The sequence below is a fragment of the Eucyclogobius newberryi genome, unplaced genomic scaffold (assembly GCF_026437365.1).
Source record: "Eucyclogobius newberryi isolate DKJ021-1_F unplaced genomic scaffold, fEucNew1.0.hap1 SCAF_4, whole genome shotgun sequence".
NCBI lineage: Eukaryota > Metazoa > Chordata > Actinopteri > Gobiiformes > Gobiidae > Eucyclogobius > Eucyclogobius newberryi.
This window is the reverse complement of record NW_027316056.1, coordinates 20,446,754-20,474,365: the sequence shown is the minus strand read 5'-3', so window position 1 is coordinate 20,474,365 and position 27,612 is coordinate 20,446,754. Positions and strand designations below refer to the sequence as shown.

At 39.2% G+C, this 27,612-nt stretch overlaps 1 protein-coding gene across 1 annotated transcript; it reads right to left on the bottom strand.

Moving 5' to 3' along the window:
* Positions 1–425: 425 nt before the first annotated feature.
* On the bottom strand, positions 426–26,785 carry rbm20 (RNA binding motif protein 20). Its single transcript, XM_072462374.1, has 14 exons — positions 26,589–26,785; positions 8,214–9,147; positions 7,875–7,939; positions 7,440–7,549; positions 7,024–7,124; positions 4,755–4,901; positions 4,539–4,670; positions 4,382–4,461; positions 3,660–4,293; positions 3,514–3,594; positions 2,961–3,432; positions 2,814–2,879; positions 2,044–2,165; positions 426–1,553 (listed from the first exon to the last, which is right to left on the bottom strand). The coding sequence occupies exons 1-14, from the start codon at positions 26,711–26,713 to the stop codon at positions 1,485–1,487; spliced, it is 3,138 nt and encodes a 1,045-aa protein (XP_072318475.1). The 5' UTR covers positions 26,714–26,785; the 3' UTR covers positions 426–1,484.
* Between the last annotated feature and the right edge of the window lie 827 nt (positions 26,786–27,612).

Below are 27,612 nucleotides of genomic sequence, written 5' to 3'. Positions count from 1 at the left end.
ATATCACCATAAACATGCTAAAATAAACCCTTCAACCAATTCAGCAAGTGCCAAAGTAAAATTTAAAATACATTCACTTTTCAGTCCAGTTAAAAATGTACTGGAATAAAAAGTATTATCTTAGATGTAAAAGTAGCCACTATAAAATGTATTGAAATACAATACATATCTATAACTGTACTTGCTAATGTTCAGATTCTTGGTGTGTCATTTTGACGAGATAAAAATCCAAAACACTGACATAAATATTCTGCTTCCTAATTTGTGGAAGGTCCTTTTTAATGTGTAGGCCTGAAAAGAAAATACAGGACAATCATTACCTGCCTCCTGCCCTCATCTAATCGTGACCAATCCCAGTCATAAAAAGGGGCATTTGTTTGGCAATTTACCCTATAAAAGTTGTAGAAAACATCCCAGTAAACATGTTTTATTCAAAAATATATATAAAAAAAAGTTTATTACAGAATTTCACTCTTGTCTTTGGTTTATTAGATTCACAGTTTGCAATCAAGTTGGCAGTGTGCTAATCACAGTGACGTCTTAAACTAACACATGGTCCAGGTTTGAAGATTTAAGGTATTGGACTGTATTTGACCTTGATCATAATTGAATTCACAACAAAACAAAATAAAAATTGCGCAACAATCTTATTCTAACAGGACTAAAAAATACCTATAATAAAGATCTCTGTCATAAATAGCCTGACAATAAAACATGACATGTCACAACCCTGAGAGACTGAGAGAAGAACATTCTTAGACCATGATACAACTCTTTCAAGTTTTAAAGGCCATTTAAATCTTAAATACACATGTTGAATACTAATAATATAATTTCCCAAGTTTCCCTGTTCTCTTTAACACACCAAATGATAAAGGTCCTATAATGTGCATTATTTGGGCTTGTTAAACTACTCTTAGGCAACTTAGCATTGGTGTATGTATACACACACATTATGGATTTGGAAAACAAGCAGAAACAATGACTTAGTTTACAAGACCTTGCCTAAATGTGATTCAGCCCTGATTACAAACTCTCCTGGTATCAACAGGAAAGAGACCTTCCTGAATGACCACCATATGAGATCAGCAGGAGCGGCGTGAATGCCACATAAACAACACAAGATATGTATTTTATATTGAGAAATTACATTATAAAATTAAACTGGTTAAAGTTGTTTAGCAATTTTGCATAATACAAGACCAATTTAGATAACTTAAATAAAATAGCAAATTAATGACTAATGACTAACTGACACATCACTACTACAAAGTTGAATTACACAAACTCTCTGTTACTTGATAGCAGACACAGTCAGCTCTGCAAAGCAGTGTCCATAGCTTTCCAAACTCTCAAGTCAGCGCAGAAATCCATTAGTTGCAGCTTCCATGGCACATTTCAGCAATATTCATCTTCTCTCTGTCAGCGCTCACACTGTACAGACCCTGCTGTCTTCAAAAGAAGATTTGTTGTTCATGGTGGATTCACTGTGTGAGAGGAGAGCCACTGAGTTGATCAAAAAGACTCTCTTCTGCCAGGTGTGACAAGTATTTCTGTGAAGAAAGGTACACAAGCAGTTCAATCTTTGATTAAATGTATTTACACTGCACAAAATGCATATATTTTAGGGTTTAAAGGTACAGACTCAAGTAAGTACAAGACACGCTCTTTGATAGATGGCACAAGTGTTCAAAACTTTGTTCATGGAATGTGATCTATCAAATGTTGCAGAATTGTTGGATTGCGGCTGTCAGCTGTGCTGCCAGAGAAATGCCAGCCTGGTGCTGAATGGTCAATAAGCAGAAACCTCTCACAGCTGCACCTCACTGGAGTACAACACGAGGGTTGGGAGGCATGTGTACATTTAGAATTTATCTGTATGTAACAGCATTTAGTATTAGAATAATATGTTTTATTTGATTTGATTTTATTTTATATTGTATTTTATTTTCACCACATGCAATAAATGTTTGCATGTGCATGATGATAAATCAAGCTACAAAGAAACAGGTGTGGAGACAAACGGGAGTGTTTGGGACAAACCTGCAGGTTTCTGTAGTGCACCACACTGCGACAGTGTGCTGCTTTTGCAGTTTCCTCACTGGTGTAGAACAGGCTACAGAGCTTACAGTAAAAACCAGCCTGTGGTACAATGAACTCCACTCCTATTGTACAAGCAGAAGCACACTTCACTATACAGTCATCGAATAACTCTAAACTACACAATCATTTGCACAATTATTTTACATTAAGATTTCATAATATTTACACCAAAAACTGAAATGCCTATACTCCACTAACATTTGTTGCTATAATCAGAAACATTCTGGTGCTATCACGAGACCAAAATAGAGCTGGTGTCTGGGTTGTTGTTGCTCCCTGAACCAGCTCTTATGTAATCTCTATCAGAGCCTCAGACCATGTGCTTCACTGTGTCCTTCAGGCACTAATAATAATATTAATACTCATCTCTCAGGAGTCCATTTTACAATCTGCTCATGGAAATAGGTCAGCGAGTGACTGTGCATTTCCCGTGAATTAGTGCTAATGATTTAGGCTGTGAGTAATAATGTGAGAGAGCACACATTAGAGTGACAGGCTGCTCTTCTAACACCTCTGAACTTAATCATACCAGAAGAAAACCTGATCACTATCAATCATTACAATATTCCAGCCACTACATTTTACTTCCTACTTTGTGCAACATGTTTCTGTAGAAGTGTGTTGTTCCAAGTCCAATGAACACACATGGCATACAACCTAAACCTAAAATGGTGGATAGGAATAACTCAGTAGTGGTACATATATCTTACCTAATGGGATGCTGTGTTCATTGACCACCTTGTCTTGCTCACAAGACGGTACCAGGGCCTCAATGTCTACAGAGGTGAATACAAATTGTTGAAAAAAGAACTATACAACACAAAACTAGTCAAAGTGTGTCTTACAAATGACTATACCTTGTGGAAATTGTGCCCCGTTGAGCAAATGTTCAGTGTCTTGCAGTTTGTCTTCCTCTGTATTAAAAACACCATTTTCTATTTCCTTTTGTGTTACACAATTTGAGGTGTTACTATCCTCTATCATTGCTTTGAACTCGCTCTGAAAGTCATTTAAGCCTTGAATTGTTGGTGTATGATTTTTTGGTTCTTCAGGACACAGGGCACTTTTGTCACTCTCCAGGTTCTCTTCTGGTCCAGCCTCCACACTGGACTTCTCCTCTTTCACGTCAGACTCTTGAACTTCTACGGATACGTTACGTTGTCCTTCCTCTTGCACTGACTCCGTGTTTGCAAACTCTTCTAGCTCTGGAAGGTCCGGTTCAACGATGTCATCCTCTCCTCCAACTTCGTCAACGGTCACCAGCTCCTCCATGTTTTTTGGATACCAACACTCTTCATCTGTGTCTTCAGCATTTTCAACCTCCGTAATCTAAAATAAGGTTTAGATTTTCATCAGATCATCAAGAATATAGTTGATTAAAATATCAAAGAAGGTATTACTACTTATTACTTCTATTTTTTTACAATCGTTGCTTTCTTTCGGTGGCATACTGCGTTGAGGTGTTACAGACTTTTCTTTTGATTGTTGATCCTGTAAAAATGTTTAAATTGAGTAAGTCACATATAGTGTAGGGTAAAGTAGTTACAGTTACTCACAGTATGTTCGTTAGTGTGTTCTTTGCTGTGCCTCTCGGTGCTGCTGTGTTTCTTTGTGGTCTTTTTGCTCCTGCCTCTCTCTGGTGAGCTTCTCTTGTCCTCTGTTCTCGATGGCTCAGAGCTTGTATCAAGCTCAGAGTGTCTGGGCCGGTGGAAATCAGCGTCTCTTCTCTTAGACTTGGGGTCATGTCTCTGATATGGTGGTCTCAGGGGCTTGTCGGACTTGTAGATTTGTTCCTTTGTGCAGTAGCTGTCCTCCACGTTCCTATAGGAAATTCGCTGTGGGTGCCAGTCCCTGCTTCCGCCGCGCTCCTCGGCACATCTCAAGTTCATGTGGTCTGTGAGTTTTTGGTAGGTCTTGCGGCGGTCTGTGCCCCACCCGTTTGTCCTTTCCTCATCCCCACAGCACCCATCGTGCCATGGGCCTTCCCTCTCGTCCACAGCTCTCCTGGGGAGGGTGGACCAGTCCCAGGTGTTTCTGTGGGGCACCAGTCCATTGGTGCCTCGCTCTGTGACCCTGCAGACTGTGCCCTGAGGGCTCTCAGGGGCTTCACAGTTGAAACCAGGGCTGTGGATGTGAGGGCTCAGAGCGCGGCTGATTGGACTGCGGGAGCGGGCCCTGTCAGGTATGTAGCTGCGCCAAAAAGGGTTAGAAGTTATGAGTTTAGCCAAACTAAACAAGATTGGACAAAAACAAATATTTGTTTATATTAGATTCTTACAAGTCTTGTTCCTGTATCTCATCTCTTTCTCGCTGATAAGTGATGTCATAAATGATTGTTTCAACATCTTTACCTGGTTTCTGAATGAAACAGCAAGAGTCACTAAAAGGCTACGAGAACATTGTACTTGATTTTAACATGATTTGACAAATCATACCTTAAGTTGCAGCTCTTTGTATCTTTTGGACATTCTAATGAGGAGTTTGTGATTGTTGATCATCGCTGGGGTGAGCTGGTGGTACTGCACCATTGCCAGGGCAGCTTCAACATAAGCCATCTCTAGAAAGGCCTGATTATATGGCATGGAATGTATAATTAACTCATATGGAAGCTAGAAATGTATATTACAAAAGTAAAGCCCTTTTTATAGTACCTGATGTGTGGACCGCATGAGGATGTAGTTGGTGACTTTTCCAAAAGGCAGTCCCAGGTTGATGACATCATTCTCAGTGCAGCTACCTTCAGGGAGGTTACATATGTGAACAACTCTCCCCACAGCCCCTTTCCTGGGAGGAAAAGACTACAAAACAAGGACATGTCACTTTTTGTCATACTGTTTCATGTAGTCTTCTTTCCAACACACGATGTACAATCCTCCACATAGACTCGACATACTGAAACAACACTGTCTCCAGCTATAATCACTATTATTGCCTAGCCACTATTTAATTCAGTGTTAAAAGCCACAGCAAATTTAGCTTGTTAGATCATGGGCTCTTATTTCTTCAAATATTGTGCTGAGCTGCAGTATTTGCAGTCTCCGCCTCTTTGCCCTGACCTGACAGACAGCCCCATGTGCAGCCGAGAGCAGAGCCAGGGTTTATGCAGGGAATTTGTGCAGTGAAACCCCAACACTAACAGACGCTTTACACTGGTGAAGTCTTGGGCGTGTAAAGTGGAAGATGACACGGGTAAACAATGTCAAGGCAAACGATATCAGCTTCAATAACACCCGCAGAAGAAGGTGGACTATGGTGCCGTTTGAGTGAATTGGATCAATCGAATTTGAAATAAACCAAAGCAAAATTTTGAAATTGAAATCCACATGTACATGTTTTCAATCCTTTTCCAGCCCATATGAAGTAGCTAGATTTGTTGAGTCTGGTGAGACACGGGCAATAAAGGCTTTTGACTCAACAGTAATTCTTTTAACAGGTCGACTTCTGTCCCACCGGAAAACAAGAAGGTCAGAGTAGGTTGTGCGCTATAAACAAGTCCAGCAATAGGCTGTTTACTTCCTGGGATATCAGAAAGAACAAGCAATTCTTAAAGGGATTTTCATAATTAAATGTGTGTCTATGTCTGAGAGTGTAGACAGCTGACCACAGAACTAAAACTGCCAGACACTGGATCAGTCTGCACTCTGCCGACAGTAGCAGTTTCTTTAGGCCACAACTGAAGGCCCCACTCATAAGAACTACAACAACTGCTCAGTAACTCAAAGCAACGAAAACACTGGAGCAATAGTAACTAAAGCTGAAAGGATTTACTGGTTGTGTTTTTAGCCAGCCAGACATTAACAGGAATTGTTTGTTGATTTGTACAAAGTGGGAACCTGTTGCAGGATATGGGAGACGGTGGCTGCTTGCATGGCTTCACCACAGATCACTTTCAAGTCTCTCACCATTTGAAACTCTACACTTATGCCAGTCCTGAGGGCCGCTCTGAACAGCAGCGTCATAATCTTGCGTTTATCTCTGTTAGCGATCTGTCTTTACGCACCACTACTGCCTAACTCCAGGCCAGGCTCAGGGACCTGATGGGCATGTTGTCTATATGGATATGTACAAGTGTCAAGTTTACATTTAATCAGTTCAATAAATTCTGTGTCTGTGTGTCATTCAATTCCACTTCAGAAACGATCAAAAACAACAACAGGTGCCTCATTAAAGCCACTAACATTAGCTCACTTATAAGGACTTACCGATTTCTCACAGAGACAATAAAAGAAAACAAAAAATGGGCCTAGCACCGATTGTTTCAAATAACAGCACTCTCACATAGGAAATGAAGAAGTTATGTAATGATAAAATATACATTCAAAAGAACAGGTCTATTTTTGAAAATCAAAACAAAGGTCAGCAGTCACTGAGAAAAACACAATAAGCACAGTTAACATTTGACTTGGTCCATGCTCTTTGTATGAATTTGTATGAATTTGTATTTTCTATTAAATACTTTGGGTATTTCATTTTAGATTCAACAAGACCATTTAATGATAAAAGTCCACTGGGCCCTTAACTGACTTAACATCATGCCACACAACCAATTAAATCAGCTGTTTTATTACTAAATTACAAAATACACATATATTTTTTAGACTTCTGACTGCATGAGGAAATCTGTCATCTACATAACAGAAAGCTCTCACTTCTCAAAAACAAAGCCTCACACATTGAAACCTGGGGCCGGGCATCCACAGCTGTCAACAGGAGGATCTGCCATTCATTACACAGTGACACCTCTGCTCTGCTCTTTCTGCCTTTCACACATATCAACTTTGAAGCTAGTTCGATTGAACTAAAATTAAAAATGCTGAAACAAGATACATTAAGAATAATGATAATCAAGGTAACATATACCCACTAATTGAGCAAAAATGTTTGCATGTTTGCCCCATGTTTATCGAACATTAGTCTCACCTTTGGGTCAAGCTGCACAGCAGTGAAGCCGGTGTCTTGGAGGGGAAACGTTTTCATGGCTGCAGCTGGTAGGAATGACGAGCTGCCCCCCGAGGATCCATCTGTGGAAACCATTTGAAACAGTTTGAACTGCAGGGTACATTCAGATTTTACACATTATTTTACTGTTTCTTATTTGTGCTTTGAGTGTTGTCCTCGAATGACGCAGCACAATTAAAAGTGTGCTTAGATTCTACTATGAAAAAGCTATAATTACTTTCAGTTTAAAATAGTGTTTCCCAACATGACATTCTCTACATTATTTGACATTTCAGTCAACATAATATCTGTTGAATGGCCTTGCGTGTTCATTTTAATTTCTCTATAGGTTTAAGTTCAATAAAAAGGGACATAAAGACAGAATAGATGTCTCTTACCTTGACCTGTGGTGGTAAAGACCATAGAGCTAGTTTGTCCTGAGCTCACTGGTGCTTCCAAGGATCTGCCTACAGAGTAGTGAACCGCTCCAGTCGATGCCACGGCCGAGCTGCAACAATCAGGGACGGACCATTTTAGCTCCATCTCCCTGCCCACTCATATCTTATGACAGAGCTCATATTCATATTAAGACAGCCGCACATGGGACAAGAAACACAATGACAACATGTTCTCAATAAGAAAACCAGATGGGAGGATGCTGTGACCTCGGGCCAAGGACAGGGGCGGAGTTTCCATGGTAACTTACAAGTCTTCTTAAAAACTGGCTATATGTTTATGTGGATGAACTCAAAGATAAAACTTCATAAAGTGGTTGTACTGATTATGCTAAACTTCTGCTTTTAGTGCTTTTAGTATGATAATACTTTACTTACCTCTCATCACTGTACTGAGTTTTGTTTTGGAGGTGCAATTTTCCCTTCACATGCTGCTCCCAGTCCTATCAACATAGACACACTACTTCATCATACCATGAAAGAACACAGTACTATATGTATATGTGTATATATATATATATATATATATATATATATATATATATATATATATATATATATATATATATATGGACTATGTTTTAGAACTCAGCACTTCACAGACTGCAACTTAACAGAAGTTAATATTTAGTTATAAATAGTTATATACAGTACTATATATATTTAACAGGTGGTATCCTGCTACTAAGTCATGATTAAAACAAACTGGTCACTGACCTTAAGGTTGTAGACTTTCTTGTCACAGATGCTACACTGGTGTGGCAGGTGAGAGGGAGTGACTGAGTAATAATCATTGACTTGGTGTGGCTGAAGTATCTTGAGTTCTTTACTTCCATGCCGCGCCTGGTAACCTCCAAATCCCTGCATCCCACTGGTGTTCAACTTGGGGTCAGAGGTGGGCTCCTCTGGGTTGTACAAATCTGGTCGGGAGCGATGTGGTTGTCCAGCTGCTGTCCACAGAGGGCCCATGTTTGAGGCCTCACAGTTTCCTGCATGACTAACTGTGCCTTTCCAGAGGTCACTTTGCACCGTGGAGTCATATGCACTCGACTCATTTAGGCTGAACCCAGCTTGTTGTCCTTTGATATCCGGACCATACACATTTTTCACCTGAGTATTTATCAGAGAATACTGTCTGTCTGTACTAGCTGTAACAGATGTACCTCCAATCATGTTGTATTGAACCTGTCTGTTGGCATCAGAGGGGTAAGCTGACCCTGTTTTGCCATAGTCCAAAGTCTGCTGCGCCCCTGCAGACCCCTGGATTGGCTGCTTCGGGTGCAGTGAGTTTGAGCTTTGATTAAACACTCCACCGGCTGAAACACTTAAGGTGGAATTGGAGGAAGGAAATCCAAGGACCCCTGAGGTGAAGGTGCTCTGAGGGTTTCCAACCATGGCTGAAGCACGTAAGTGATTAAACAAGGGCTGAGACATGGCCATAGTGGAGAGGACCTGATTGAGGACCGCCGCAGAGGCTGGGTTGGCTCCCTGAGCCAGTTTTAGGCGCTGGAGGGTGATCTGTGCCTGTAGTTGTGCCAGTTGAAGGCTGGCGGGGGTCAGGAGCAGCTGGCCCTGAGGTGGAGCTGCTGTGGGGACATTTCCTTGGAGCAGAACCTTCTTACTGGTGCTGTCCACAAGGCCACTGCTGAGGCTGAAAGACCATAAAAGAGAGGTTTACACTGTAGGTGCATCGGCCTTAATCATTGTGCCTTAATAATTTGCCTTCTAAAATGTGTTTTACAATGTGCTTCTAGTATAAGTTTATTACAAACACAACAAACACAAAAGGAACATATTTAGCTCTAAGTACAGATTTGAGTTGACTAGGTTCTATATTTCCATAATGATGGTTTGGCTGTGGTGCAGACTAGTGACAACTCCAGAAAAGTATGGACGTTTAACATCTTAAATGTTATGAAAATGGTCATAGTAAGAGTAACATGCAGGTTTATGAAGGGCCATTTATCTCCCAACACTGTCAATGTCAATGTATTTATAAAGCAAATTTAAAACCTCAGCTGACCAAAGACCAAAGACATTATAGAAGTACATAAGAAAATAATAAAAAATAAAATTTAATAACATCAATAAAAGATAACATTTTAAGATCCGATTTACACTGAATTAGAAGCCAAAGCCAAAACAATTGTTTTGAGTTCAGTTTTAAACTCATCCACACACTTGAAGGGGCAGGCTGTTCCACACTTTAGGGGCCACCACTGAAAAGGCTCCATCTCCTCTGGACACAAGCCTCGACTTAGGAACAGTCAGGGAGCGGGTCAGTTCTGACAGGTACAGTGCTGCCAATTAATTCAAACTTTTAAAAACAATCAGTAGAATCTTAAAATGGATTCTGAAATCAACTGGGAGCCAGTGCAGTAAGCATAAGCAAACATATAAATAATGTAGATGTGAGATTCTCTAATTTGCTGAATAGAGAAATAAAACAATAAATAAAATAAATAAATGAACAATAAATTAATTTATTTCAATATTCAATATTCTGTTTTTTTCAGTGTTTCACTAAATTACAAATACGCCATAAGGCGTGTTCATGTACATATTTTAACCGGACAGGACAGGTTTGCCCAGAGGACAGGGCTACACAGTCCAGAGTAGGTAGATCATCCGATTGAGATTGACTTTTGGATGAACATCGAAAAGTCTTGATGTCTGATGTGTTCAGATGACAACAACTGAATGTTTTTTTAACGATGGAACTCTCCTGGACGAATGAGGGATTACACTGACTTTTTTTATTGATGACTTTTTCTTACCAGTGACTCAGTGAAAGCCACAACAGGGAACCATCCTCTCTTTTGTTTCATTTAAAGCCACTTTTCGTGAACAATCTTGGTGACGGAGAGATACGCTTACACCATTCCAACGTGAGTCAAAGCTAAAAATACAAGTGCTGCCCACGTCTTGCTCTGTCCTTAACTAATATGGCTCCTGCAGTTAATGCAGTGGAGCTGACACTTCAAACACGTTTGTGACACATCTAAAATCAGCAACCAGGTATGGGAGTCCAGACATTTGACCAGAAACACAAAGTGTGTTTACAGATTAAAAATCTTCCTCCTTTACAATTTTTTTTTTAAAGGAATATTTGGCCCGTATGATTGATTAGAGAGAGAAAGGAGGACATGCCGCAAACTGTCAGAGTCAGGATTTGATCTCACAAAACTGCAGCCAGCTACACATTGAGCCTGGCTCGTGTGCTGCTGCATTAACCACTCGATCACAGGCAGCAACCTCCTTTACAATGTCAACTATTCAGCAATTACTACAGTCACTCAGTGGAAATGTTGCAGAATTAAAGAATTGTACAACAGGGAAGAGGATATTTGATATTGACCAATCTAACATCTTGGGGCACAATTGCTAAAATATTCAAATAAAAACATCCCATAAAATTGTAAATAAATAATTATACTAAGTGAAACATTTGTAAAAAAAATACATTACATTAGCCCAACGGTGATGAATGTGCTCTACTTGTCAAAACAAAAGGACACATGGGTCGAGTTGACAGAGTCTTGAGAAGGAAACATGCTAAAGGATAGATTAGAGACCAGGAACTCAGAAATGCGTAAATATATAACATAAAACAACACACAAAACATTCTAATCCTACATTCAAACAAGTCAAAAGTTACCCTTCTGGATGGAGCTCAGGTAGAAGGCTGTACAAGGCAGAGACATGGCACAATTTCAGGACATAGCAGGACAGACGGTCACGCACAGCCACAGTGTGATTCCAGCTCCACTCTGCTACTGACCCTAACACCAAAGCCAGCACATCCACACTGAATCAGCAGAGAGTGGCCTGTATTTACTAAGACACTGGACATACACCGAAGACTCCAGACTAGATCTAATATAATATAGTGACTACATGACAACTACTCAGAATTAAATGAAATAACTGTTATGTTTTATGAATGGCCTTATAAAATGGCCTTGGAAATAAATAATATTTTAGTTTTAATGGTTCCAAAAAAAATAAGAATAGAAAATACTTGAATAGCTGTAACTACTGGTTATTATTACTAAAGCCTTATAAAGTTGTGAACCAGGCCATCATTTAACAATTCCTCTCAGTTATCCAGTTATCAGCATCAATTATTTACTCCCCTCACTTAACAAATGGAATTTTATGTGAAAAACATAAATATTTTTTTTTTTTACCTTCACATAGCAAAATGTACTATGTACTACACACAGTAAACACATAATAAAGTAGTGTGCTATGTCTAAACAGTAGCACACTACTGTTTAAACATTTGTGCATTTGCTGCAAATGATTAAGTTCTTGACATCAATCAAATCAAGTTAAATACAGGGAACTAGTCTGGAACCAACATGAAGGTGTTGCTGGTCCACAAGGTGGTGCTCTACACTGTCAAAGAGAGTTCGAAGGGGATATTGAGTAACTGCATTTTGAGACAATTTCCAGGTTTTCCAATTAAATAAGTAGTTTATTTTTAGAGACAAAGTGACAAAATTGACTGTGTGTATGCAGCCTCTCACAACAACACAACATGCAAACCAAACATTCAACTTCTTATGCAGACAGAATCAACTGTCACAAATACAGAATAAATGGTCAGCAACATCCTGAGCCTTAATTGAACTTTTCATCTAATCACATTTGCTTGGAGTTCACAATGCCAAGACGTTGCCTTCTTCATGATAGAGGGGCGTGAGTGTAAGACAGCGGGGTCAATTTGCAGCGCTCCGCTTTTGGCACAGATGGTGTGGGGGCTTTCAGATTTATAGCACCTACCAATGGCACAAGTATGTCCCACAGAAATGTGGGATCTGACCTCTTACTACACACATTAAGACTCTTGTCAAGTGATAGGAATAACTGAGACTTACAGTGCCACTTTCTGATGATGGTTATAAAAAGGTCAGATTTATGCTTGGGATCAGCCTCAAACTTTTATGAGTCCATATCAAAAGATAAACTCAAGTTTGCAAGCTAAGTATAATCTGAAGTATTCAGCGTGGACACGTCTCAAGTGAACCTTAAGACCCAAGCTTGTTGTGCAGTGGAGGTGCAAAGCACTTATTACAGACTCAGTTTAACTCCTCCAAAAACATGTTTGTCCTCTTCTTTCTCACACTGCAGAAAGTAGAGTGCACCCCACGCTCTTGTTTCAAACCATTAAGCTGTACACAGGTGATTGGGGTCATTCTGTGACACAGAGGTCAGAGTTCAGTGGGAGCTCTCTGACATGACAGCTGCCTCTGTGGCACTTTAAGAGGCATGGCAAGTTTATTTGTAGAGCACAATTCATACACAAGGCCATTTTACGTGCTTCACACAACAACAAATCACAAAACGGATACAAACATAATGCACAGCGAAACAAAATTGTTTTTAGCTAAGATTTTAGTAAAGGCCTGTTTCACATCTCCAGATTTTAGCTTCATAAAACTGAAACGCCTATTCCCCATGTTTAGTCCTGACTCTGGGACCAGCAGGAGGCCGGTCCATGTTTAGTCCTGACTCTGGGACCAGCAGGAGGCCGGTCCATGTTTAGTCCTGACTCTGGGCACCAGCAGGAGGCCGGTCCATGTTTAGTCCTGACTCTGGGCACCAGCAGGAGGCCGGTCCATGTTTAGTCCTGACTCTGGCACCAGCAGGAGGCCGGTCCATGTTTAGTCCTGACTCTGGCACCAGCAGGAGGCCGGTCCATGTTTAGTCCTGACTCTGGCACCAGCAGGAGGCCGGTCCATGTTTAGTCCTGACTCTGGGCACCAGCAGGAGGCCGGTCCATGTTTAGTCCTGACTCTGGGCACCAGCAGGAGGCCGGTCCATGTTTAGTCCTGACTCTGGACACCAGCAGGAGGCCGGTCCATGTTTAGTCCTGACTCTGGCACCAGCAGGAGGCCGGTCCATGTTTAGTCCTGACTCTGGGCACCAGCAGGAGGCCGGTCCATGTTTAGTCCTGACTCTGGACACCAGCAGGAGGCCGGTCCATGTTTAGTCCTGACTCTGGACACCAGCAGGAGGCCGGTCCATGTTTAGTCCTGACTCTGGCACCAGCAGGAGGCCGGTCCATGTTTAGTCCTGACTCTGGCACCAGCAGGAGGCCGGTCCATGTTTAGTCCTGACTCTGGCACCAGCAGGAGGCCGGTCCATGTTTAGTCCTGACTCTTGGCACCAGCAGGAGGCCGGTCCATGTTTAGTCCTGACTCTGGCACCAGCAGGAGGCCGGTCCATGTTTAGTCCTGACTCTGGCACCAGCAGGAGGCCGGTCCATGTTTAGTCCTGACTCTGGCACCAGCAGGAGGCCGGTCCATGTTTAGTCCTGACTCTGGCACCAGCAGGAGGCCGGTCCCTGAGGTCCTCAGAGGCTGAAATGGTTCATGTCTCACTAACATGTCTGAGATGTACTTTGGTGCTAGGCCATGGAGAGACTTGTACACAAGCAGAGCTGCTTTAAAGTGCAGAGACCTGAGAACAGGACTAATGTGATCATACTTCCTGGTTCTAGTCAGGACCCGAGCAGCAGCGTTCTGGATGTACTGCAGCTGTTTTACAGCTCGTTTGGCCGTCTAATCTACTGGAGACAAATGTATGGATGAGTCTCTCCACGTCTGATTAGACACTATACTTTTAATGTTGGAAATGCTTTTTAGATTTTTAAAAGTTGCAGATTTTTTTCAAAATTAAAGAGAAAAAAAGAAGAAAAACACAAGACAAAAAACAACAAACAAGAGCAAAGCCATAGAAAATGTGTAAAATAAAATAAAAAATGTTAAAAATACAATTTTGGAGATGCCAAAAAAAAAAAGAAAAGAAAGAAAAAGGGCATCCCATGAAAAGAAATGTTAAGGCACATAAGCTTCTAAATAAAAATCCCATTTAGTCCAATTTGTTTGTTTCCAGGTGAGTCAATATGTAATGTTTTCCATCGTCAGTTATGGTGTCAATCCAGTCCTTAGTAATTTTTTTGTGATGGCCTTTTCCCAGCCACCAGAAGTATGTTCCAGAAGTATAACAGGACAGTCCCAGTACACATGATAATTAATTTATTGAGGTCACGTAGAACGACAACTGAAAGGCGTTGGTGCGTGTTTTAAGCCAATAGTCATGCTGTCGTAAATTAACACTGCCTTGGTTTTTCTTGTCTTTGGGAATATATCTTCTTCATATATATTTGTACATACCGCCTCTCTCCAATTGAGCACCTGTTTTAACATTACAGTTTTTTGTACATTTAAGTATTCACGCAGCGCTCCATAGGTCTATGTTTTTCTTACACACATGATAATTATGTTCTTCCTGGCAACAACAATGTCTCCTGCACCTCAGCCCCTCCCTGTATGTAGTGGGCAAACAACAGAATTCCATCCAAACATGAGATTTTGTGTGTACACACATTTTTCTTCTCCTTGTCCAGCAAAACAAAATTACACTCTTTTTCCAATTTAATTTTAATATATTTAGTAGACTGTTTTCCAGGTCATTAATGTATTTATATACTTGATATATTATTCCCCTTGAAAGTTCTGATTCATATGCCTTAATGAAGATTTCAGTTAAAGGGGTAAAGTACCTCTAAAATTCTTGGTCTCTAAAGGATTTTTTTTCCTTTAGAGACCGTTTCATTTGGTTTTCTTTTACAATCAGGTAAAAATTGCTTATGCCTTTTGTTATCCATATCTGAAATCTCTGGTCGGTGCAATTTGGCTTAAAACTTTGGTCAAAAGCCAACCAGCTTAAGAGTTTAACCGGTATATGTTTTTATTCGCTTTTTCCATGTCGAAAGCACAGATTTTACCCAGGGATTCTCTATTGCCTCCAAATGACTTACTGTCTGCCAGTAAGGCCTTCAGACATGGTAGGTCCCAACCATCTTTTTGTTTTGGTGGTTGTAGGGTCTTGAATCGAATTCAGTTTTTCTTTTTTACCATGCCTAGAGATTGTTTTATTCCACTTATCAAATAGCCGATTGGGGATAGAAACTGGCCGGGGCTGGAATAGATGGAGAAATCTGGGTCATTTTAACAGTTTCAATCCTTCGGCTTGGACTGAAATATGGAATAAGGTCCCATTTTTCAAAGTTGTTCTTTGTAGCAAACATTTATGGAGAACCACACCTAAATATTTGAGGGATTTTTTTTTTTACCTATCCATTTAAATGGACAGGTAAAAAAAAAAGGGGTCAAAGGGGATCACCAATAGAATGAATCACCTTATGTATGGACATCTCTGGCTTGGTCAGAAACAATAGAATATTGTATATGTAGTATGCAATTTTATGCTCCATCCCATAAATTCTAACACCGTGGATTGTTTCAGATTGTCTCATATATTGGGCCAATGGTTCCAAGTACAAAGCGAACAGGACCAGGGCGATCAGGCACAGCCCTGCCTCATCCCTCTTTCAAAAGTCTGCGGATCTGTCAAGTGGCCGTCAATTTTAATTATTGATGTTGGACTGTAAAGAGTCCATATATCTTTATTATTAAATAATCTATTTGAAATTTGAGCAACACTTCATTAATAAATAAGGCCAGCTAACAGCGTCAAAAACTTGTTCAGTGACCAATCTCAGTATTACAGCCTTGTTTTGTTGTTTTTGTATTTGATTCATTATGTGTAAAGCCGTATGTTGTCTTGTGTTTGTCATTTGTTAATAAATCCTGCCTGATGATTATGAATTAAACTTGGGAGTATTTGCTGCATACATGCTGCATCATTTGGACATAATTGAGGTGTAAATACAATAGTCCACATTCAGAACCAAACCAGGTCTATATGAGGCGCAGTCAAGTTGAACCTTCACTTCTTTAGGATCTAATGGCTTCTGTGAGCCAAAGATGATGATTTCAGTCTTAAAGTCTGAGTTCAGCTTGAGAAAGTTGTTTTGCATCCACACACTGATCTGTTGGATGGTCCATATACACCTGTCGACAGTGAAACAAAGATCTCAGTGTCATCTGCATTTCAAAGATCTGAGTGTCATCTGCATTTCAACAAACTGGTCCCAAAGAAGGAAAAGTGCAATTAGTCCTACGAGCGCTGACAAGTGTTTAATATACACAAATCAAGTCACACCATCCATCACTAATTATGTGTGTGTTTAATTTACGTGAAAACACAGGAAGAGCTGAGCTTGTTAATGAGTCAAAAATCACAAAAACTAACCATTGTAAAGACATAAAAGCTTCTTATGTCAACATTTTCACACCCTCATTTTCTGACACTCTCAACATTGGCATATGCTTCTGCACCTAGAGCAGAGCAGCTTCATGACATATTACACTAGGAGTTGAATTCAAATAATAAATAATTATTCAATACAAAAAAACTATATGTATGTTGATTGGATCACAATATATCTACAAACAATACCTAAACTACACTCAACATTCGGCGCAGCTGTAGAAGAAACAAAATGATTGATGTAAGAGTAGATTCTAAGTTAACACGGAGCAGTCACATGAATTATGTATTGAAGAGCACGCATCAGAGAGTGGGTGTGACCAAACAACTAGTTCAGACATTAAAACTTTCCCCAACACATGCAAAAGTAATTCACACAGGTTACAAGTTACTTAGAAAAAATGGCTGAACATACAGAACCAATGCAACAACAATGCACAATGAATTAGCCTGGTTGACTGTCAAGGGCAGACAAAATGATTATTTATTAACACTTATTAGAAATGGCATTACAAATAAAATTCCAGTGCTACAAATTTACTTTTTGCTCAGATAAGCAGAAATACACGGTAAACTGTGTACTGGCTGTTTGCAGCACTTTAGGTATTGTGTCAAGATTGATTGATTGATTCATTCATTCATTCATTTATTTTGTATTATTTTTAGTAGTAGTAGTGATAGTAGTAGTAGTAGTCGTAGTCGCAGTAGTAGTAGTAGTAGTAATAGTAATAGTTGTGGTAGTAGTAGAAATTAAGCAGGAAATCCAGACTCTGCCAACTTAGATCCCCCACCAGCTATTTGATGAATGGAATAGGAAAATCTGTAGATTTATATGGCATGGTATAAAACCTTGTATTCGTTTTCAAGACCCTACAACTACCAAAAGAAACGGGGGTTGGAGCATAGCTTGTCTGAAAAATAACTTTATTTCAGTTCAAATCAGAGCGTTGCTGTCCTGATGTGACACAGAGTACTAGGCACAATGGAAAAGTATTGAATGTAATGGTATGTCTTACTAGCAGACGACAAACAGCTCAGTCATCTGTAGGAAGTCGAGAATCCCTGGGTAAAATCTGTGCTCACGACATGGAAAAGCTAATCAAAACATTTTTAAAAAGTTTAAACTTTTTTTTTTTAAATCTTAAATTGATTGGTTTATGACCAACGTTTTAAGACAGATATCACCAGAGATTTACCAGATTTTAATAGCAAAAAGCATATTCATTTTTTTTTTTACCAGATTGTAAAAGAAAATGAACTTAAAAGCTTTGAAAAGCTTTTTTTTTTTTTACAAATAAGTTATTGGTAAAACTTTATTTTAAGTTATTATAATCAAGAAATAAAACAAAGCAATGATTATTATAACTCTTTGATTGAAATTGTTATCAAGGCTGAATTTGACGAGACCCCAGGAAGAATAGTGTCAGGAGCAAATGGGGATCTTAATAAACTAAACTAAACTAAACTAAACTAAACTAAACTAAACTAAACTAAACTAAACTAAACATTGTGCTCCTTTTGGGACCTATCGGGCACTCTGAGGTGTTGATGAAAAGCGTGTTGACAAGAGCTAAGTAAAAGTTACCTGTGGTCTGCTAACATTCAGTGTCAAACTGGGTGCTGAGAGCTCAGCGTTCAGTGGTTAAGGCTTGGACTGTAGACACAGTGAGATCAGACGTGCAGTTGGCTCCAAAAGTACATTAGCAAATGAAGAATGACGACTGCACATGCTGCAGGGAAAGTCTCCTCTTACAGTGACGTGGATCATGAGTTTGACAAATAAACAAACATTCCAAGTCACTCAGACAGACAGATGACACATGCATACACAAGATAGTCCTCCAACAAGGCTGAGCTTACAATTAAAGAGCATCACAGGCTCTACAAAACCATGTCTGTCCCCTGAGTCGATTTTTATTATGTTTTTCAGGTATTTAGTGATATGATACTAAACACTTTATACGTAGATTTAAAAAACATTTTATTTATTGTAAACTTCCTTAAGGACTTTTTCCTGCCTCTTTTTCATAGCATTTCATCATAGGAAGTTTATGTTGAAGTTTATGTAAATTTCAGTTTTTATTTTTGCAACATTTTTAAACCTACATGTATGACCTGGAGTTGTTTTAAGAAATGTAAAGTAAATACAGAGCTGTGAGCAGGGATATGATTTATGTACAAACAGAACGTTTCTTAGGCCTTGAGTGCAAGACAATAGAGGATGCTTCTTAAACAAGCAAGAATAACATACAGAATACAGAAGGTAAGGGAGGGGGCTCTGCACAGTAAAACACATTTGATACTAGAGTACCCCAAGTGTGGTCAGCAACATCAGAGCTATATTGGTGCACCGGGTGACGACGAGAGGAATCCTACAACCCCTCCTTTATGCACTCTTCTCTTCCTTCTTTCCTTCATATCCCATTGCTCTGTGCGTTCTTATCTCACCCCCAACTGCAACTTCCCAAAGCTAGAATTGCATTTTACCATCTGTCACTACTCACCCAGTGCAATCGGCCTTCTCTGGGCCAGATTGATCAGCAGAAGCAGTGCTGTCCTCACCTCTTAAAGGGCTTTTAAACATTTTAAATGTGTTTACACATAACATTAGAAAAACAGGACAAATGCACTGCTTGCAATAATTCACACACAGCGATTTGAAAAACATGTTTTTTCTTCATGAAGTACCTCGAATAGACTAAAAGATCCACACACGAGAGCAGCCATAATAAATGAGATTAACACTTCTCCAAAGTGAGTCGGTGTAATCCCCCACGTCTCCAAAGTGATAAAAATGGCACATGGATACATTAGGACAACAGCCAATCACACGTCACCGTGGCCACAGTTAATGACGGGTCTGTACACAGTTGGCAAATCATGTCTCGGATCAGAACCCTGTGTGGAGTCGTCAAAATGATCACAAACTGAAATAAGGTAAACACAGCCACCTCCCACTGCCAGGCACAATGCCAACAAGTGCCCCATGACAACTGTCCACCAGGCTGTCTTACACTTACTCCACTACAGAAAGAGAACATGAACCAGCCAACAGCCCATGTAAATTCTTTATATGTCAAAAAGATTTGCACTATCTTCAATTTCACCAGTGAGTCGCATCATGTGTACAAAAACGTGTCACCGTCTGATAAAAGTGAACTATCATAGTCTAGGCATCGAAAATACAACCAAACATTCTGGGATGAGTCAGATTGTTTGCTAAACCCACAAATTAATTAAAAAAAACAATTAGACTATATATGATGAAACAATTGAATAGTTTTTTAAAGGTAATCTGCCAGGTCTTTTAACAAGTCCAGACATCTCATTTTGAGTGGTCTTGGCTCCAGCTTTGAAAAGGGAAAACAATTGCTCGATCTATTGTCTAAACAGTCAATGTTGTCCAACAGCAGATTTACTCCTCTTTGTATTCACCAAAGCAAATCCTGGCAGGATTTGAAATGTGATTTTCCTCTGTGCAGAGCTTGCTATCACTTACAATTAGAGTAATTCAACTTCAAATCAAATCTTCACAAAGAGCCCAGGAAAAATCTGCTGGAATTTTCACATTTGAAAAAACATTTAAAATTGAAAACATAATTTAAAAGCATGCAAACACTGTAAATAGTTTGGTAGCGGCATTTGTGGTGTAAAGCTCCTCACAGCAGGATCCAGGAAGCTCCCGCTTGGCCCAACACTGACATGTTGATAACAGCTGTGAGAATACAGCCAGTTGTTTCATACGGTTTTAATAAGTTGGAAACATATTTAAATCATCTATTCAGTTTTGTGTGATGTGACATGTACTGGTAACAATAATAGAAACTTTTTTAAACATTAACCAACATTTTCACACCTAAATTATGCTTTTTTTAAAAATCATTATTATTATTTCATGTAAAACTGTATATTACGGCTTTCTGATTAAACAACTGTTAAGCCGTTGGTAAGGTCTCACTCCTGACCTCCCTTTGGTGCTGTTGCTTAGCAGAAATGTTAATTGAAACAAACCACTTGATGTGAAGTGTGACCTTGTGTTGAAAAAACTCTTAAAGCTGCTCTTTCATCACACAATCTATTCTGGGGTGTCGTTGGTGCAGTTAGATTTCTAATGCCACAAGCATCTCTGTTTCTTTCCTACATCGTATCAGATTTATCATGTTGTTTAAACCAGCATTTTGAAAGTATAAAGCAAATTGTATATATAGAGAAAAAGTGTAGCATTAAAGCCACATAGAAAAATAAAATTACCGTTGAGACCAATATGTTAAATCATTTTAGATCGTTTTATAAGAATCAATGGCATTCACTCACTTTACAAAGTGATTCACCGGAGGAACAAGAGAATATTCTTTATATAATTTGATAGTGAATAGACTTAATAGACTTAATAGACAACTTTGCCCCTGTTTAACCCAAAACAAAATATTTTTAGATTTGTATTATTATTAGTTTTTGACAGCCTAAACTCTCTATTATTCTACTTTTAGCTTTAAACAGCAATAAAACAACGGTTACAAATATAGTATTTTTCATTACTACGACTTTTGAGGATATGAATATAACAAGATTTATTGTCACAATCATGAAGTGAGACATTAAAATTACTTTACCCTCGAGTTCATTATCAGGAATTCGGAAACACATAAGGAATTTAGTTTTAGACTCTTTTCTTTTCAGTTGCATGGCCATAAACTACTGTGTGTAAAAGGCAAAATGATATTCTAGCCATAGAATAATATAACCTCAACTTCATATTTAGCCTTAATCCAAGCTCATTAAATCAGGAAATGTCTGACCCAAACAACGCGTTTTTTAAATACAACTTTTTCATCATTAAATCATTCCCTGGCTCTGGGTCAAGTCTAAATTGCAGGAAAGATAAGTCAAAGTGTGCACGCTGACAGACAGAGAGGTTCTCATGGTGGCGCTGGTCTCACGAGGGTCTTTCTGCTGCTGCTCCGCTCAGACCATTTAGCTCTAATCCCGCACATAAATCTGTTCAAATCCACTGGCACAAACAAAGTGCAACAGTTCCTGAAGGATCATTTATGGAGATTCATATGTAATTGTATCTTTGGCCTTTCTAACACAAGAGGGTCTCTGCTGTAAAGTCAATCCAGTAAGAAATGGACACCAACACATCATTCATCATAATTAAATGTATGCATCTTCAGTGGTTTGGAAACCTTCTTTAGTAACATAAGATTGTCAATATAGACACAAGGTGGTGTGCTCCCTCATTAAAGAAGTCAGATGCACAGTTACAGTTACTGAGAGTAAATCAGAGCCTGTACTGTACATAAACCTGGGGCCAACAATAATTGGTCTGAGGTTTGGACCCTTGCTGTGATGCAACCCATTGCAGAAAATGGGGTGCCACAGTGTTAATGAAAACGTAGTTCCTCCTGACCACTGAGGTGAGCTCAGGATAGATCATGATTGACACTGTCTCTGGGCGATCCACTGTCACTTTTCCCTCGTTTGGCTCAACTCTCACTTTTGCCTCAAAGGAGGAAAACCTATTGAAACAAGTGAAATGCAATGTGAGACTGCCCTATTCATTACATGCCCAACTATATTCTGATACCATCACAAATCACTGTGCCACTTTAATTGCAACAGATAGAATAGAAAAAGGCAGATGATATTACACATACAGTATCATGTCATTTGGTTGGAGGTACGTTCCCGTCAGTGAAACACACAGGAGACTTGTAATGGCCCTTTGCTAAAAGCAGTAACATGTATGGCCCCTGGAGCAGCACTGGCCTCATGACCATAAATCTGGGTCTAGAAGACAAGCAAGACGATACGCTGAAAAGCTCCTTTTAGAACATACATATGCTGCTTTGCTCCTTAAACCACACGGGCACAGTGTGTGGTAATGTTTATGTGTTTGCTACAAACACGGAACTAACAGCTGGATTAATTTTGTGGCAAATGGCTATTTCTAAAATGTGAAGTTCCGGAGATTGATTAGATTATAAATGTACATTTCCAATGTATGTGTTTGTGCTTATTTTTTATATTATTATTTAGATCCCCTTTAGCACCAGCAGAGCTGCTGCTATTCTCCCTAGGGTCCTATGAAGCAATTGCATTATTATTTCAGACAAATAAAACATGTTTCAACATAAAAGAGAACATTGTACAGCACAAAATACATGGGTTTACACAATTGCTTTCATTAAAATGTAATTTAATTTCAAGAGCCTGGTTATTTTATGAAGTCTTTCAGAAACATTTGAATTTAAGATGATTTTCAATGATAGTTAAATGCAGCCGGTTCCATTCATACATGACCCTGAGAACATGTGCACCTGTTTGATGTAACCTGACCCTCTATTGTTTGAAGCACTTAAGTTTCCCTAAAACCTTTCACCAGCTTGAGTCATGTGTGATCCATCAGTCCACGTACACAGGATGATATTGTGAGAGTATCAGACTCTATCAGCTTTTAGCAGATAAAACATGGACCTTTGGGTTTCTATCCAATATCACAAATAATTCAGAACTGGCTGTTATTAAAGCTGTCATATTACATTACAGTTTAATAAGGTGAACTAAAGCTGAAATTGAAGGATTATTGTGAGCTTAGTGGCCATAAATACTGAGATAAAGTGGTGTGATGCAGGTTCATAGATCATGTTTCATAAACTTATGATTCTATTTTACTCTTTTGTGAATGGCGTGTGAAACAAAATAAAAATGTGTCAAATTATTCAAGAAAATGTGGAAAGAAAGCCGTGTTGTCGCTAGTGTAGTGTATGTATCACACATTAACTGCAGAGCTACACCTCAACAATACATGTACCTGGTGTACAGTACATGTACCTGGTGTACAGTACTGCTACTTCAGAGAAGTAGTGCGTCAGTGTGGATAAGACTAAATGCTTTTGTTGTGCACAACACACACAGCGTGCTGAGCCTCAGCTGTCAGTGCAGCCTAAAACAAGAGCAGGCAAATGCTGCTGCAGCCCTGCTGCTCCTGTCAGACCTGGAGCGAGACACATTCAGTACATTCTACTCAGACTGATAATTAACTCAGACGTCACAGCAGAGACTGATGGAAACAATACTTACTTGAAATATAAGGCTACTTAGTCCAAACTAAATTTAGTTAGTCCATTTGTAGATGTGAGCGATAATGAAAAAATATATACCGGTGTACATATTTAGGAGCATATAATAAGTCAGGGGAAAAAACATGCCAATTTAGCCAACTAAATTCATAATAGTTTCTAGTTTTAAAAATAAATGACATTGTTTATTCTAATTATGATGATTCACACATGTTGGCTGAACACTGAGGATGAGTTTGTGGCTGTGATTTAAAAATGAACTTGGAAGTTATTGTTAATATATATCCATATCCTACAGTCCAGTGTTACTGACAATCCAAAAAGAAAATAAAAAATTACAAAACTGCATTTGAACTTACAAACTGAAACTGCCTGCGGCCCGTCACAAACGGTCTGTTTATTGGCCCTCAGTGTGGAGGAGCAAAAACCACAGAGACTCAAATGAAATCATGGCCTCTCAACTGAAATTCAACTGTGATAGTCGACTTATCCTTCTTTCTTTCTTCCTTTCTTTCTTTGTGTATTTCTTTATTGTTACTATTAGTCATTAAATAAAAAAACACAAGTAAAAGTGCAAATGAGAGCGCATTACTTTTTTGTGTTTTTACTTACTGTGGCATTTGATATTGTTTTGGGATTTTTACTTTAATCCTGAAAAGAATATATAATAAGGAATTAAATTATATATATAAAAAGGGTTTCATCAGTGTATTTGTCATCGTCTCATGCTTTTTAAAGAGTCCGTCAGACAAAGTTTTTTAAAGCTGTAAAGTTAGATGTGATTAAACTGAGAGGGTGAAGTTTGCACTCAATGCTCTTTATACCTGAGCTCAAGGCTTCAGAAGCCTCCCACCAGTGAGCACCACGCAGGGTCAAACAGATACATATATATATATATATATATATATATATATATATATACATATATATATATATATATATATATATATTTTTTTTTTTTTTTTTTTTTTAATATATATAGAGAGAGATATATATGGATAGAGATACATATGGATATATAGATATAGATATATATTGATAGATAGATTGATAGATATAGATAAATAGATGTGTAATCTACATGATCACATTTGTGTATTGGAGAAGCTGCAGCCGTCATAGCTCTAGCTCCAGGATGATTTAAGGATTATTGCACCTATCACTTCTGTTCATCCCTGTTAAAGTGTAAATCCCTTCAGTAAATCTACACACAGGAAAATATTTCACAACACAATCTGTCTTGTTGTTGCAGACAATAAAGTATTAAGTCGGGTTAAAGTACAGTCAACAGGACAGTTATGATTATGATAAACATCTGCATGTGTTTACGTCAGTGCATCTGCAGCAGTGAGCACATGTTTAAGATCAAGTGACATGTATGAGAGGGACATTGAGACAATATTTGGGACAAATAGAAAAGGGCACAGAACGATCTTCATTTCTGATTGACACGTATAAAGAATGTCTTACTTCAGGGCACAGGTGTTACACAGAGAAAGACTTTCAGACTCAGAATGCAATGGTCCTTTGCACACAATGTTAGAAACGAGCACTACAATGACACGATGATGCGACATCATAGCTGTGACTGTGCTAACAGTGGAAACAGCAAACCCCTATTAACACCTTTTATATGGCCCCTGTGAATAAAGAGGAAATCCTGCGGGTTTTTCACACAGTGATGAGAGGTGATGGCCGAGCCGAGGCAGGGAGAGGTAAGAAGAGTCCCTTCTAAGCATTTTACAGAAAAACAAGACAGGATGAATGAACCTTTAGAATGTCAACTACTTTGTTCATTTTAAACCCCTACTGATTCTAAGATACAGCTTTATACATCAATGTAAGATGTATAATATCATACATATACATCTGAGATGATTTAATATAATATCTATATTACAAATACAATATAGTTTTGATTTCTATAGCAATAAAAATACATATTGAGTAACCTATATTCCCAAATGAATGCGGTCTATTAGTACTTTGTACAGTATTCTTGTATGTTCATAACATACAATGTTAATACATTTTTTTTTTTACTTTTTAGTACTTTTTTCAAAAGGATTTTTGGCCCATAGGCTTTATTAGACAAGACAGCTTAGTGTGAAATGGTGATGTGAGAGAAGGGAGGACAATTGTCGGCTATGACACTGTGGTCGGCGGCGCAAGAACCAGCGGCCAGAACAGTAGTACGACCTCGAGAGGTAATTGTTGTTTTACTTGAGAAAGGATAGTACAAGTTGCAATAATGATGTGTAAAGCCGCAATGGATGAGGAACTGTGTATCAGTCAGACCATGAAAGGCCTGTTTGAGAACTTTGGATTTAATTAACCAGAAATACATGTATACATAAAACTTTGTATTATTAACATTATTATTATTATTATTATTATTATTATTATTATTATTATTATATTAATATAGACAATGTTTTACATGTTGTATCGGTCTAGTTTGGTAAATTTTTATTTATTAATTAATTTATTTATATGTTCTATTTTACCCCATAAAAGGATTTATATAATATTGTTTATATTTGAAAATAACTTGCATTATGCATTCAACTTCTCTTTTTGTTTAAGAAAGCAATATTTCATTCTAATATTTAACAAAAAAATAAGCATAAGTAAAAGCAGTGCTGCTGAGGGGAACTAGCCGTTATTGAATAATATATATTGTATATAACGTTGACATCTCCGCTCAGCCCGCACACTTCACCTCGTGGGTCAGAGTCAGGGACGCGCTCTGAGCGACACAAATGCGCTCCTTGTGAGTCCACTCTCTTTTGTTTTTAGAGGAAACTGATTTAATCTTACCTCGGTATAAATTCACCCGATGCTTCCACAGGAAATCCGGCTCTTTGTCCTTTCCCCAGCATTTTAGAGCCGTCCCGGTCCTCTGAACACAAGCTCCAGCTCCTGCGCCTCCAGCTTGACAACATTACAAGTCCCGAGCACCACCTGCGGCCTCCGCACCCCTATCCTGCCCAAACCCGTCCTGCCCAAACCCGCCCCTTCAAAAATAACTCCAAAGACAGCAAATCCTGAGGAGGCAACTTTCACTGGCCTCCTCTGTTCTGGTCTCACTGCAATGACCAGATGACAGGCCGGCCTGTGGGGGCAGCGGCTGCAGGGCACGAGGAGGGGCTGATTGACAGCAGCAACAAGAGCCAAGAGTCTTTAACTAGTTTTCCTCCTTTAGTTTACATGCACAGGGCTCTTTTCCTTAAGGTTTGCAGTCCCTTCAGAAGAGAGTGAGAGAGCAAGAGAAGGTTTGGCGGGATGGAGGTGGGCTCAGGGGACGGGAGGGGGCATTACTGACCAACAGGGACCGACAGGGACTCCCTGCCACGGAGAGCTCCACACGGCACAACAACAAGAGAAAAGAAAGTCACGGTAACCCCTGCTGATTATCACCTTCACACTCACACACACACATATCCGCCTGTGCACGCAGCCCTACGTGGTGTGGCCAGGAAAGGCACTGCCCCTCTGAGAATGCCATCAGTCACTCACACGGTCAAGATCAATTTAGCTGCTGAATCACTGGAGAGTTCTAGCCTCAGCGCATGGACAGTATCAGATGAATCACATTTTGTAATGGTTCAGTGGGCGGTTGTTTCACACCACAACGGGCCAGACATGCTCGTTCATAAATCTTTATTACACTTTTATTTTATTTCTTTTAACAACAAAAAACAAACCGGAAATTATAAAATAATAAAGGGGTGGAATCCCAAGAAAATAAGTTTAAAGTACAGTAAGTCCAAAATAAAGGTGTCAAATGTGTCCATATGATTATGATGTCAGTCCAGTCCTAGACGTCGGTGGGAATTGTGCC